Source organism: Gadus morhua, chromosome 13 (genome assembly GCF_902167405.1).
Source record: "Gadus morhua chromosome 13, gadMor3.0, whole genome shotgun sequence".
NCBI lineage: Eukaryota > Metazoa > Chordata > Actinopteri > Gadiformes > Gadidae > Gadus > Gadus morhua.
In genome coordinates this window covers 24,535,642-24,551,911 of record NC_044060.1, presented here as the reverse complement: position 1 = coordinate 24,551,911, position 16,270 = coordinate 24,535,642, and the positions used below count along the sequence as shown (strand labels likewise).

Sequence of the window (16,270 nt, the reverse complement as noted above, 5' to 3'; positions counted from 1 at the left end):
CCCATGTCAAAGTTGTGTCAAAACCCTTCTGAATAACAATCCAAATCATCACAGGTGCATTTACTACCCTTTGTAATGGATGTGTGTGAAAGTCGTCTCTTTCTAAATATCTATATACACAATTTACTGTGAATTTACACACCTTCCAATAATTCTGCAAGATAAATGTAAAATAATCCTAGTCCTAGTAAATCCTAGTAGAGCGAGAAACTAGACGCCGGTCCGAGACAGTGAGACAAGCAGGAGCACAGGGGATTGGGTTTAAACTAACTAGAGGGCTCACGGAATAGAGATGTAAGACAAGAAGAGGTCACCAGAGGATGGGGGAGAGAGAGAGAGAGAGAGAGAGAGAGAGAGAGAGAGAGAGAGAGAGAGAGAGAGAGAGAGGGAGAGAGAGAGAGCCAAAGAGAGGGTGCTGTGGTCTAAACTGCCTTCCCTAGAAGTAAGACAAATTGGTCTGCACAGTCATCTCGTGGCCCCCAAGTTCCGTCTCTCCAAGGAGGAAGCCAGTGTCTTCGAAGCATTAAAGTGGAGGAACCAACGCCACTGCAATAATTTAATGAGGAGGGCTGTGCACACTCACCCACTCACATTCAGAACACTGAATATGTGACGCAACCCTCCTTGTCATGAGGGAATCTCTTCCTCCCCTTCCACTTGGTTTGGTTTCTCGAGCCTCTCTCTGCTTTGAGGTCTGCAGCTGGTCCAAATGGGCGCCCACTAAAGCTCCAGCCTCAGCCTTCTTAAGTAGGATGGTGAAAGGTGCCAGGCTACATCTCATTGATATTACTAAAAAGGCTACATTAAAACTTAAGAGATTTTCTCATTTAAATCAAACAGAAATGTTGCCGTCACCTGTTCATCGTGGCTAAAAGCAAAACGTTTTTTAGTTAAAAACAACAATAACCCTGATTGGGGCCCATAATGAGTGCCTGGAGGCTGGAGTGCAGGCAGTGACTGTGTGGGGGAACTCTTGTCTGAGACAAATGGGTGTTACAGGGAAAATTAATTCAAGAGCAGGAGGCGATAAAGTCAGCGGGTGAGGGGGGGCTGGTGGAAGTGGAACAGATGAAGGGATGAATGAATTTTAGCACTTTGCCTCCCTTTTGATGGGGAAGTAAAAGGGCTTTATGAATCAATGCTCTCTTATAATCCCGTCAGAACATTTAGGCGACATACCCGATGTGTGTACACAACTCACCCCTTTTCCTTGAACACAAATGTATAGACTATAATTTTGGGCTCTATAAAAAGGGGTTAATGTGCTAATGGTCTGTTTATTTGAATCAAATGCTAATAATGAGCACTCACTATAAAACAATCTGATTAGAAGACGCATGTGTTTCATTCTGCTTCCTGAGGAGGATATTGAGGTCTGCACTTGTATCGTCATTTTAATTGCTTTCGTCACTAATGAATGAAATGGCTAACTCTCCTTATTTATGCAATCAATTATCCCAAAAAATGAATTATACATCAGGAAACTACCCCCCCACCCCTCCCTGTGTGCAGGTGTTGGAACGCCATCTTCATCAAAGAGACTAAATACAACCAAATGGTGATCATTCAGACTGTGTTTTTATTATCCTTTTCTGGACTTTTTTTTTAACTCAGGGGAAATTAAACGCGGTACCAAAATTGAGGCATGTTTTAGTCATGCGACAAACCCACGTGAGGAGATAAAGACTAGGAGCTTGCGTTCGGACACTCCAATCTGTAATCTGAAGGCACAGGCCGTAGTGGGATCTAAGCAGAAGTGACACAGACATCAGTGTGTCCCTCCAGTGCCCCACTCACCTGCTCGTCCTCACCTCTACACCCAGCGTTCTGCTGCTGCCATCAGTCAAGTTAGCCGGCCTCCGTCCAGCTGACAGGCTTTCCCCACGGGGCCCGCTTTAACACAGGGGCCAAGCTACCGCACCCCTCAGAGCCAGCGGGGACAGTGAAGGCAGGCGAGGGCCAAGTGAGCTGAGCCTGGGCCCGAAGAGCGGTCCTGCATCTCTGGTCTGAAGGTAATAACATGACGTCTCAGGGTTTGGACATTAGGAATGTACCTTAATTAATGAGCACCGTGCATCTGTGGTCTGAAGGTAATAACACTATGTACCAGGGTTTGGAAAATAGGAATGTTCTAATGATCATTAATTTAATGAGGACATAGCGCAACACAAATTATATTATTTTGAGTAAATTTCATTTCAAATTAGCTTTGCAGATGCGGACAAAAATCCAATCTAAAAAATTATTTTGGATTGTGTCTCCACCAACTCCCTGGCTAAGAAAGTAAAGACTGAAGGTCAGTTAGAACTTTTAAGCATTTAATTTTATCGGTTTACTGAATTTCAAATTTTCACTGTTTAAAAAAGCTCAAACCTCAAAGCTCGTGCACACCTCCTTTGACCTCTGCACACCAGATGGAATAGCGTAACGAGTGGTCAAAGAAAAGTGAAAAAAACAGAACTTCCAGAAACACCTATTCTGATGCAAATAAGGTGCTTGGGGCCGGAGACTTAATTAAAACAATGAAGTGGAACAATGAGGGAGAGGCAGAAGAAGAGCAAACAGACACAGCCAGGTGCTGATCAGGCGGTGACTCTTCTATCTGGCAGCCTATTAAGAGAGAGAGAGAGAGAGAGAGAGAGAGAGAGAGAGAGAGAGAGAGAGAGAGAGAGAGAGAGAGAGAGAGAGAGAGGCCACGCCAAATCTCCTCATGCACCAGCTACAAGGACCTGGCAGCTTATTAGGTGCATACATTTAGCAGAGAATGGAGCAGTGATAAGGAACAGATTAAACACCCTCATCTGTATGCTTGGCCAAGCACGATAAAAAAATCTGAAAAAAGAAAGGAAAATAAGATCTTTTTTTTTTCGTTTTGCAAGATGTTATTAACAGCATGAATTTAATATTATCATCAGGGCCATTGTTGTCCTTATCAGACGGATCTATCTTGTTTGGTGTGCGCTACAACCAGCTTTATTCTCGATCGATGGAGCCACGTTGGGTTCTCAGATGTAAACCTCTCCTGCCCTCACCAACCCCCCCGCACCCCCCCTATCCTCCCTTTGTAATCGCCAGGCAACAATTAGGCTTCCAAATGGCATCTTACACAGAAAACTCTCTGACACTGATCCCCACACCCATCTCCCCCCCACTACCCACCCATCAGCACCATGTTCCCTGAGACACACACACAATCTTTTAATCAATCTGTAATGGGGAGCAGGCCTGGCGATGACAGGTTGGCTGATAGAGTGACCCGGCTGATATCGGAGATTCCTGGCCACTGCAGGGCCAGATAATGGCCGCTGTGCTCCGAGATGATGACAATGATAATGTTGGCACGGAGGACCGCCAAGTATATCCAATCGCGAAGCCCCCCGTCCTCCCACACACACACACACACATACACACACACACACACACACACACACACACACACACACACACCCTCCTCACCCCCTAAATGTCAACCTTCACCTATCGCTGTGACAAAAGACCTACAGAGGTGCAGATAAGGACTCGGGGGGCTTGCTCAGGATGGATAGCAAATGCAAAATGTCTAATTTGCTTACTGAACTCGTACAGAACACGCCATGGAGAACCAGTGCAGCTGTGTGTGCGCACGCACACATGGATGGACACATGCACATGCACAGACATTCACGCACACACACACACACGTACACGCATTCACACACACACACACACACACACACACACACACACACACACACACACACACACACACACACACACACACACACACACACACACACGTACATGTATTGATGCACACAGACACAATAACACGCATTCACTCACACACACAGAGACAAATTCACGCACACACACACATACATGCATCCACGCACACACAGACTTACATGCATTCATGCACACACACAGGTACAAGCAATCACTCACACACGTACATGTATTGATGCACACAGACACAATAACACGCATTCACTGACACACATACAGATAAATTCACGCACACACACGTACATGCATTCACGCACACACAAACTTACATGCATTCACGCACACACAAACTTACATGCATTCACGCACGCACACACACACTTGCATGCATTCACGCACACACTCATTACAGGGATTCATGCACACACACACACACACGTATAGGCATTCACACACACAAGCACGCACGCACGCGCACACACACACACACACACACACACACACACACACCCACACACACACACACACACACACACACACACACACACACACACACACACACACACGCACACACACACACACACACCTACAGGCATTCACGCAGAGCGCCCAAGAGCAGCAGAAGGTTGGTAAGGCAACAATAAAGAAAGGAGACAGGCCACTAGGAAGTGGGTCGTGAAAGATATGCTGGCTCAGGCGCCTGTGAGATTATGACAAACGCTCAGCTTTGTTTTTGTTTGCTCTTTTCCCTGACAGTCAGAGAGCGATGGATCCCAATCCCCCCCCCCCCCATCACAGCTTGCGACAGACTGAAGCCCCGACTCCTCCTCTAGTCCGTCTTTTGCTCTTCGGTTCTCTTCCTCCCATTAACGTCTCCCGACTCCTCCTCTTATTTAAGGAGGAGATTATCCTTATGCTACAGGCTACGGCTCCGTCCTGTACGGAGGCGCCTGGTCTGGTGGTGGTACGTGTGTGATTTGAGCTCTGTGTCCTCTGATTGGCTGGCAGGTTATGGAGTAAATGATGAGGACAGGCAGTGTTTGAGCTGACAGATCAGTGTCCCCTTGCAGCTCACACACACACACACACACATAGACCGCCTTCCCGTACCGGCTACGTTTCAGTCACAGATAAATGACACACTAAAAAGATTTGAAATGTTGATGATTATTATATTTCTACGAGATTTAATTCTCACTCATATATATCTATTTCCATATCTGTATATCTATATCTAAAGCTTGTTTTATAGAAGAAGAGGAAGCGATGCTGAGCCCGTCCGAGGTGTTGTGCCAGCGGTCCAGGCCTCACTCAGAGGCAGCTGGATGGGGTGAATACATGCACCACGGGGGAGGGGGGGGGGGGGGGACACCACTCACCCTTGGGGGTTGGATGTAAGTTTGCTCCATAGCAGGGCAGGATTAAAGACAAAGCGCGGGGGGAAGCCGTCCCCACCCGATGCCTGCCTCCCGCAGCACCGTGTGAGTGTTTCCGCCCCGATCTTCCCTTCAACAATGCCCTGTTAACTAGGTATTCACCCGGCCACTGAAAGCAAGCCCTGAGTGTGTACACACTGCCACCAGACAGCGCTTCAAGGAAAGCCGCTTGGATAAGCCCTCTCTCCCTGTGAGCCCAAGTGAAATATTAACCAAATAAGCCACAGGATTCTTGGTGAAAACAATGTGAGATCACTCACTCAACGCTCAACCTGGTGAAACACTGGATCCGGGGAGTTTTTTATTTGCGGCCCACTTAATTTGTACAGTTGGCACTTCATCGTGGGTCACAGGCTCAGTGATATCTGTATTCCTTATTTACACACACACGTAAACACAAATATTATGAGACAAAAGAGGACTCCTGCTCTACTATTCAGGACGTTGTGATGCAGTATGTGGACCAAGACGGCTTCATGGGACCAGGGTATATACATTATTAAGACAACAATGCATACCCTACAAAAGAGAAAAGACGCACAGGATGCCTCGTCACACAAATGATGCGCACATGCGGGCAAAAGAACTGAGAGGAAATCATCGGTAATTGGTCTAACAGATCAAAGCCAAAACTCGTTCGCAGATATTGCACTTCATTTGGGTCAAGGTCAAAACTGTTTAAGCTAAATCTCAAAGGAAAGCACTATTGTCTTCATGATTCTAAGTGCATTATTTTAGTTTTCCCATATGGATAAGTTCAGATGAAACTAGATCTGAACGTGTCCGACACTATCCGCGGTGTTCAGCCTCCCAAACGCTGTTGTTGTGCAACGTAAAGTTTCACAAGTTAACATGATAAACCATTTGATGGATGTCCACGTCGTGAAATTAAGCCCACTAGGAGATGCGCCTCACAGGGTCCATAGGTGATGTTTTTATGGAATAGAGAGTGGAAACAGAGAGGACCTGTGTCCATCCCGACGTGACACTAGGGCACCGGGACGCAGGGCCACGTGTGGCTTCAACCAGAGGCGGGTCTGGATATCTGGACCTCAGTCCTGACTGCCTGAAACCACTACCCCCCTGAACCAGGGGCGGTCTGGACCTCAGTACTGCAGCTGAGGCCAATTCCCCCCTCAACCAGAGGTGGTCTGGACGTCAGTCCTTCAGCTAAGACCCCTACCCTCCTGAACCTAAGATGGGTCCTGATCTCAGTCCTTCAGCTGGGACCACTCCCTCCTAAACCAGAGGGGGGTATGGACCTCCGTCCTGACGCAACACATCCCAACGCTTTGCGTGAATCCCCCTCGCCCTACTCTGCATGCATTGGGTAGGCGTTGAAAGGGTTAAAAAGCAGATGTTGAAGCGAGAGGCTTTGGGGGCAGAGTTTACATGACGCGGATCATTCAGGACACTTCATCTCGGCGGTCGAACCTTTTTCAGACGTTTGGCTCTGGCTCATTGAATACATCACTCTATATATGTCTGTTCATAAAACACATGCGACTGCTATCCCTACAAATGACCCAATAAAACAGCCTAAAGCCACGTTCCGTTGGGTAAATGGAATGATATGCACATCGGATGATGACGGTCTTATCAACCCTGCAGACGGGACTAGGGATCTGGAGATCCAACTTACCTGGGTGACAGTCGGCGCCCAAGAGAAAGAAGGCTGAGGAGATCAGGGGGAAAATCCACCAGCAACACGACCGCAGAAGCCTGCACATGGTAGCACGGACACCGCTCGGTATCCTCAGTATCCTCAGTCACGGACAGCGGTTCGTTATCCTCAGTCACGTACCACTGTTTGGTATCCTAAGTCACGGACCACTAATCAGTATCCTCAATCACGGACCACTGTTTGGTATCTTCAATCACGGACAGATGTTGGTAAAGCGGTACAGTGGTATCCTTGGGTTGGATGCTGGTCGCCTGCTGCGTAAAGCGGCGCGGGGGATCACCAGGGGGTCTTAACCAGGGGGTCTTCACCAGGGGATGATAACCAGGCGACCTGAGAGTTTGACACCGGTGTAGAAGAGCCTTTCCCGGTCAGAATCTACAGCCGCAGAGCTCCTCGATGGTCCCCAAAGCAGACCTCATCATTCGGTGTATGGTCACGAAGCGTGTATCAGTGGAGCGCGCAGAGATCCGCGGGTCCGGGACCAGTGGGGACAGCGACGCGGCTCAGAGATCCGCGGCTCCGGGACTAATAGGGACTAGTGGGGACAGCGACGCAGCTCAGAGATCCGAAGCTCCGGGACTGGGGACCAGTAGGGACAGCGACACGGCGCTGGGGCTGCAGCTCCTGGATGAACACAGAGGGGATGGTTGAAGAGGGCTGGAAGCTTTCCATTCCTCCCTCCAGGAAGTAGCGTGTGAGCCCAAGTCTGGCAGAGACTTTAAAACAGTCCAGAGAGAAAGGCGAGGATGGAGAGAGAGAGAGAGAGAGAGAGAGAGAGAGAGAGAGAGAGAGAGAGAGAGAGAGAGAGAGAGAGTCATTCCTCTGGATCCTAGCGCCCGGTGAGGAAACGCTTCTCATTATTCTAGCACCGCACAACAAGGACCAGTAGTACAAACATCTAGGATTTATACCTCTACAATAATGACATATCTATCCATCTATCTATCTATCTATCTATCTATCTATCTATCTATCTATCTATCTATCTATCTATCTATCTATCTATCTATCTATCTATCTATATTACATATATGCATTCACACACCCATATATATATATATTATATATATATATATATATATATATATATATATATATATATATATATATATATATATATATATATATATATATATATATATATATATATATATATATATATATACATACATAAACACCTATATATAATATTTATTTGTATCCAATAATGACAATATATATATAAATATACACAGAATATAATGTTATGTTGTTATGTTATATATGCATTCACACACCCATATATATATATATATATATATATATATATATATATATATATATATATATATATATATAAAATTTATATTGTCATTGTTGGATACGTATAAATCCCACACACACGCACAAACACACAGCCGGCTAGTATGTTAAGGTTTGAGGCTATATTGGCCAGTAAAGACAAGCATCACGTTCAGTGGCTAGAATAGGATTTGACCGTCCTGTAATACCCAAGAGCATTGTGTGATAATAATTTAAAGGAAACTTCCAGTAAAGACAGTAAGGTTACTGTTCATAGGCTGTTTAAATTGCTATGGTAAACCAGTATAAATGTCCAGAAAAGGTGGAAAGGCAGCACCTACGTACGGATGGTTTATGCATGAACAGTCCAGTAAAGACACTGGGTTGCTGTGCAGAGGCTTTAAACTCGTCGCCACCCATCCTTGCGGGGGTTGAAACGTGAGTGCACACACGCGGGGTCTGGCCCCGCGAGACCCTCCTCAACCTAATCAGGGGCCCAGCAGTCATACTGCGGCGTAGCAGACCGTCTGGGGAGACCAAACAGACAGGAGATAGAGATCCAGCCTTTTACATTATGTTACTTCCAAGCTACTTATATACAATTCTGCCTTTTTGAAGCAAAAAGTGGAAAATACGTCGGTTTGATTTGAATGTATAATATTAATGTGTGCATAAGAATTGTTACCAGACAGACTTTTTAAATCCCACTTATTTGCAATTGATTTCCTAAAACTTCAGACCTTGAACCATAATCGTAGTGCTGCTGCTGCTAGTTTATGGACCCCATAGTGCGGTCAGTTGGCATACACCGCCTAGTGGAGGTACAGTCTTATAGTGACATAGCCTATTATAGGTAGAGTCTCATAGTGATGTAGTCTAGTGGATGTGCAGTCTCATAGTGACGTAGCCTAGCATATGTGCAGCCTCGTGATGAAGCCTATTGTATAGGGGTGGGAATCTCTTGGCACCTCACGATTCGATTCGATTCCGATTATGAGGTCAACGATTCGATTCTGAAGATATTATCGATGCATCTCGATGCAAATTCTTTTTTACTTAATTTCCATGTGTGATTTCAAAAAAATATATATACATCTGGGGTTGCTACTCAGAGTTTGCCAAACACTTCCTAATTTTGTGATGATCATTAAAGACATCAACAGATGAATTTACTTATCTAATATTTCATAAGAGAAAAAGCTTTTGTCACAAATACGACTTTCTATGAACAATGCAATAATCAATGCAGCTTGCATTATAACACAATATGGAAGCATGCAAAAATGCTCTTTTCTTTTCTTTCTAATCTTTCTTTTATATGTCATTAAAGGAAAAAGCTGCTCTTGAATTAGAAGGAGTTTTTGTGTCTGGCTGTGAGTTCGCACGCATGCTATGCGTAGGCTGAATCGCAATCGTGTCAAGACAAATCAGATTGGCCGATACACACTGAAGATAAATTCAATGATTTTTAAATTACAAAAATTATCCCTCTCTGGTGAACAGAATGTTGCAGTAGGCAAAAAAATAATAATTATCTGCATTGAGACAGAATCGTTCTAGCGAGAATCGCAATGCATCGAAGAATGCATCGAAGAATCGATTATTTTTCCCACCCCTACTGTATGTGCAGTCTCTTTCCTTGACCTCATGACCTTTTCCATCGAGGTCAAGGAGAAGAGGTTAGGACAGGACAAATTAATTACGTCCTATTTAGTGCTTCTCTATGTCCATATCCATGTCCACCCGGGGTCTGCTGTGATGAAGCTACATTGGTCAGACTACAGACTACATGACTACTAAAGGGATCTTTGATTCTTGGCCCTGCACGTTCTTACCATGTTATTTCACGCAGTCTGTGAAACGTGGACAGCAAGGTAAGAAAATGAAACTTTATTACCACAGTTGGAATTGAAATAAAAAAAGTAATACAGGCTACCAGTCAAAAAAGGGAAACTAAATAGTGGTCACATTAATAATTCCCTATTTCAAATCACAACACAAAACACATATGTTTAAAATTGCCTTTTTATTCATCTCATTATTTATTTTTAATATTATTTATAATGGTTGCTCACGCTCACACAAAGGCTATCCAACCCAGTCGCCAAGAAAAAACGTTGATGGTGTACGTTTCCATGAACACTGGATACGTAGCATTTCAACGTAAAAAATAGCGTGTTATACCTACAGTATCCACGTGTGCCGCTGTGGAGGCGGGTTTCGGGGTTTGGGTTTCACGGCTTTCGTGGCAAATTGTGGACACGATTGTTTAGGGGGGGGGGGGGAGACTGTTGTTGACCGGGGGGGGGGGGGGACACGTTTGTTGAGGGGGGGGGGGGGGACACACGATTGTAGGGGGGGGGGGGGGGGGACACGTTAGTTGAAGGGGGGGGGGGGGGGGGTGGGGGGACACGTTTGTTGAGGGGGGGGAGACACGTTTGTAGGGGGGGGGGCACGCTCGACAACGAGAGTTGGTTTTTATTGAACGCTCGACACCGAGAGTTTGTTTTTATTGAACGAGACTTCAACACGGAACAGCTGCACTAAACGATGGTCACGTCGTTCGCTCTGTGAATGTAAAGGATGTTTGGTCGGATGTTACGACGAAGAATCATAATGTGAATGGGAATATTCTATAAATCTCTTGATATCATCTTTCGTCTCAACACTTCTGCTGCAGCCACTTAAAGTCTCACTCCCAGAACCTTAAAATATGAATCAATCCATTAGAAGTATGAAAATATCTTCCCGGTGGTGCAACAGAGCAAACAAGGTGTCCTTTGACATCTACGTTTCGAGACGATTGCAACAGTGCCACACATGATCATATTTGAATATGTTTCGGGGTAGTAATTAGCTGTCGATTTTGGAGGCCTTTATCAATAATGACCAGCTATAGATTTGCTTCCCGATGGAGATTTTTGACAAATTACATGTTAATTAGCATCTACACGTTAAGCTGAGTCCAATGAGATCAAGCTCGGCCTCTTGCTACACCGAGATTATGTCCTAGACCTAGGTGTACCATGTAAAATACATGTTACCATTAGCTAGAGTGTCGTTCTTGGTGTCATTGGACTCAGCTCAACGTGTAGATGCTAAATAACATGTAATTTGTGACAAATCTTTATCGGGAAGCAAATCAATAGCTGCTCAGTATTGATTAAGGCCTCCAATTTCGACAGCTAATTACTACCATTAAACATGTTCGAATATGCTCATGTGTGGCACCGTTGCAATCGCCTGGAAGCGTAGATGTTGAAGGACACCTTGTTCGTCCTCTTACGCCACCGGGAAGATATTTACATGCTTCTGATTGACTAATGAATTGATTCAGCTATTCCCCCAGAAGTCTGGGGTCAAAAGGTCAAAAGGAGACGGCACCACGCCGGGGTGGATCCAGATCTCGGGCAACAGCGCAGGGTTGCCAGGTCCTGCAAAAAACGTGCCCCCCACATACCGTTCAAAATCCACCCAAAATGTCCTAGAGGCATCCCAAATAAAAAATGATATTATTGGCCATTTTGGCCAGCGTTTTGAAAGTAATAATATTTGAGGGAATAATTTTTTGTTGTTGTTTTAGCAGCGAAATGCACCGTGTGCGTGTGTGTGTGTGTGTGTGTGTATGTGTGTGTGTGTGTGTGTGTCTGTGTGTCTGTGCGTGCGTGTGTGTGCTTGTGTGTGCTTGTGTGTGTGTGTCTGTGCATGTGCGTGCGTGTGTGTGTGTGTATAACACGCTATTTTATGTTGAAATGCGACGTAATCCAGTGTTCACGAAACGTACACTGTCAACGTAGGTATGCTTTTGGCGACTGGGTTGGCTCTCAGATATACGTGTTTCTAACAAGATGATATCATTAAAAGTTACATAAAGTAACAGTTTAATGACACAAACGCAGGAAGCACGTGAGCTGCTAGTTTAGCGAAAGCAACCTGACGTCGTTGAAACATGCGAGCGAGCCGATCAAATCCTAATAACTATAAAACTAAAGATCAGACACAATCACTGACTGAAGATTATGCAAGTAAAAAGTATATTTCTCGCTAGAAATGTTATTAGAAACACGTTTAACGGTGAATCGGTCCTAAAATATTGCATTTCCCATTCAGATAATAAAGATTAATAAAGATCATACACATTCACTGACTGAAGATTATGTAAGGAAAATGTACATTTCTCGCTAGAAATGTCATTAGAAACGCGTTTAATGGTGTCTGTCCTAAAATATTGCATTTCCCATTCAGATAATAAAGATTAATATAAGCTACGCCGTGTTCCGGAGCCGCGGGGGATTCTGGGAATTGGGGTTCTCAGTTGACAAATGGGGCTTTTGTTAACTTGTTTTGTTGTTAGGATTAAGTGGGGTTAATGGGTTCGGGATGTTATGTGGTTGTGTGTTGTTCTATTAACATTGTTTGTGTGTTCATTATTGTCGACACCGTCACCGAGAGTGACGTGACCATCGTTTAGTGCAGCTGTTCCGTGTTGAAGTCTCGTTCAATAAAAACCAACTCTCGTTGTCGAGCGTTCAATAAAAACCAACTCTCGTTGTCGAGCGTGCCCCCCCCCTACAAACGTGTCTCCCCCCCCCTCAACAAACGTGTCCCCCCCCCCCCCCTTCAACTAACGTGTCCCCCCCCCCCCCCTACAATCGTGTGTCCCCCCCCCCCCCTCAACAAACGTGTCTCCCCCCCCCCCCCCCCCCCCCTCCTCGGTCAACAACAGTCTCCCCCCCCCCTAAACAATCGTGTCCACAATTTGCCGCGAAAGCCGTGAAACCCATACCCCGAAACCCGCCTCCACAGCGGCACACGTGGATACTGTAGGTATAACACGCTATTTTTTACGTTGAAATGCTACGTATCCAGTGTTCATGGAAACGTACACCGTCAACGTTTTTTCTTGGCGACTGGTTTTTGTGGGCGACAGACCACAGCCACTGTTTTACCGATTCTACCCCACTAACTCCTCTCCAGATGTATTTATTGTCCTTTATACCACGTCACCTGACTTCCTAAAGCATTCCTGGCATAAAGCTTTCTGCCTTCAGGCTTTCTTGCAGAAAGCCCGAAGGCAGCTTCTCCCGCGTGCCTCACAGCTTGGCATAACCTTCATTGATTACCGCCAAAGCTACAGGATAAACTGACCAACGCCCTTAAAATCATCTGGACATGTTCCCTGAGATTCATCCAATCTCGTTGGAAAGTTATATAGACAATAATCTCACAAAACCCGCACAAAGTATGAAGAACTCAATCGGTATGGACTAATGTAAAAGCCCATATCCCACACCTTGGTGCCCTAAACAGTTAAAGGTCTGCATCCAAATAGAAAAGAGAGGTAGTGTGGAAAAGAGCTGGCATTTTATGTTACTTAACAGGAAATTAGCTCAGACAGACCGTAGGGGAGATTCACTCTATCCAAATTTGGATTCCACTTAGAGGCGTTTGAGAAGCACCCCGCAGAGAGCCAGCAGGAAGTGTCAATGGCTCTGCCTTAACAGGCCAATAGTCTTCACATGCCAACAGGCCAAACCACACCTCCCACAACAACTACTCCCCTGGACATAGAGAAGGCAGCTCAGATTGATGCTGGTTATGTGCTGAAACAAAATTATACGCGCACAAGTGCACCAAAGGCGCCCTCCAGCGCCCTCATACGTCGTGATCTATCAAGTAGCTGATGAGACTGGGACCCCAAAAACAAAGCCAAACTGAGAAAGAAACTTGATGGTTCCAATGAATCCAGACTACCCTTCTGGGTGAACAATGCAGCATCAGGGGCATTGTTGTGATGGTTTCATCATTCCATCTGTTCCACCTCAACCCCTAACACCAAGCAACCGTGGCGGGAATGAAAAGAGACTCTGATGGAAGAATACCAGCATCTGGCCCAAATTCACCACTTGACCTATTGTGAAGCCTTGGGCTGACAATCCAATGGAAGGACAGGCCCCAATGTAGAAAGATGGCAAGTTCCAGCCTCTACGACTCTCCAGATCATCCCTATCCTGGTCTTCCTCATCTTCCTCTTGTTACATTACCCAGTAACGCTTTTTGTTCCCTGATGCAATTACGATACAAGGCAAGATTACCATAAGGGGGGAAAGGGAAAGAAAGACAATGGAAAGACAGATGAGACATGGAGAAGGACATGGAATGCATAGGCATAGGAATGTGGACGCAATAGAAGGAGACAACGGATGAGGTAGACATCAAGCCAGACTAAATAGCTGCTGTGGCTGAACTTGAACTGGTAAATGACCAGGGCCTTCTGCTTGCCCAGGCCCATCAGACCCTGCTTCAGCCTCAAAACTGTAACCTTCACCGAAGGTGCAGTCATCTGAGCAAGTAGTGTCAAAGATCAATGATGACTACGACATTTAAACCTTGACAGAAAGTGTTTACGGCACAACTTTGAACACCAGAGACCCGTCAATAGAGAGAGGTCGAGCTGGTAACTAAGGATTGTGAGATGAGGCTGGTAGCAACTGGTTTGACTCAGGAGACCAGGAGAGTAGGAGGGATGCGCCACAACTTGAGGCGGAGAGCAGAGTGATTAAGGATTTTAACGAGGGGAATGTTCTTATGAATCTGGGTGCTAATTTCTTGGATTCTAAACCAAAGTGGATTGGGATATTCTCGAGGTCTAATGACGATGGTGTACAAACTCCCGTGTAGATGAAAGGGTGAATAATGGTGGATGGTATCCTAGAGCATAGTGAAAAGGAGACAGGCTAGTGTCAGGGCATGGTAAAGAATTGTGTGCCCCTTCAACCCAAGTTAAGTTAAATATGGTCGGGTTGCCTGCTGTGAGAAATTGTAGGGTGGTTTCCGGAGGAATGGAAGCGCCCACCAGGGAGCAGAAAGCCTTCCAAAACCCAGAGATATTGACCGGGACCCATGTAGATAAATGACATGCTAGACACACAGCTTGGCTTAGTGGGTGGGAGCTTAGGCAGGGAAACGAAGCAAATTATTTTTACCTTAGCAGGATCTATCTAAAGTTGACATTTGATGTAGCGGCTATGTAGTATGTAGCCAAGGAACGACACAATGGACTGGTGAAATACACACTTCTATACCCTAACATCAAATCAATTCTCCAGGAGGTGCTGGAGGACGTGATACAATTGATGGGCATGTTCATGGGCAGAACTGGAGGAAATCAGGAGGTCATCCAAATAAAATAAAAAACATAGGTTTAGCGTGTCTCAAGAGGACATTGTTGACGATGACTTGTAGTATGGCAGGGGCATTGGTGGGACTAAATGCCATGACAAGATTCATAATGGCCACGGGGGGTATAGACTGCTCTCCTCCACTCATCCCCTTCTCTGATCCAGACAAGATGGTTTGCATTGCGGAGAGCAGGCTTCTTGAACATGGTGGTGTTCTGGAGGTGTTGTAGATAGCTGTAGATAGCTGAATAGATAAGGGGCACTGGTTCTTGACTGTCATTCAGACCTCGAAAATCATTACAGGAAAGCAGAACTCCATCCTTCTTCCTAATGAAGATGAAACAAGCTCTGGCTGGGGGGATGATACCAGTGGTCATTGAAAGAAGTACTGCATGTACTTTTATATGGCATTGATCTCAGGAGTATATAGGGAGTACAGATAGCTGTGGGCTGGAGAAGTACCAGATAGCAGGTTGATGGCACTGTCATAAGTGTATTATGTATTAATACAGAGGGGCTTAGGATGGAATTATAATCACAATATAACAAGATAGCATTCCGCTGTTAAAAACAGGCTGGGCTGTTATTATTTTCTCCTTCGGCACTTTGGTTTTCTTTAACTGGCAGCTTTAACTTAGGGGATGGTGTGAATATTGAGTAACTATGTGTTACGTTGTGTGGTGGAACCCATTTTGATTTAGTAATGTGGACATCCAGGTTTATTTAATACTTACTATAACTAGACATATTTGAGATAACGCAAAGCTCGTTCAACTGGCCCCTGGATATTTTCCCCTCTGCATGCATTTCATAGCCATATATCTCATCTTGGATAATAGGGTTATCTCACAGCCCCTCTTCACAGACAGGACATTAAGCCCACCACAAAGGGGCTCAAAGTCAGGCTCAAGGGGAAACCGATGTATAAAGAGTTATATAATGTACTAACCTGGAGCATGGAGGACACAGCATACAATGGGTGA

The 16,270-nt window shown here is 45.3% G+C and overlaps 1 protein-coding gene across 5 annotated transcripts in view; it reads right to left on the bottom strand.

Moving 5' to 3' along the window:
* Positions 1 to 7,553, bottom strand: part of ptprga (protein tyrosine phosphatase receptor type Ga) — a 302,814-nt gene extending 295,261 nt beyond the window's left edge. For 4 of the 5 annotated variants that reach the window (XM_030374883.1, XM_030374886.1, XM_030374885.1 and 1 more), the window contains exon 1: positions 6,784 to 7,553. In XM_030374883.1, coding sequence (XP_030230743.1) covers positions 6,784 to 6,871 — 88 coding nt within the window. In that variant the 5' untranslated portion in view covers positions 6,872 to 7,553. The remainder of the gene's footprint in view (positions 1 to 6,783) is intronic. The other variant, XM_030374882.1, reaches the window with a different exon arrangement.
* Positions 7,554 to 16,270: the final 8,717 nt, after the last annotated feature.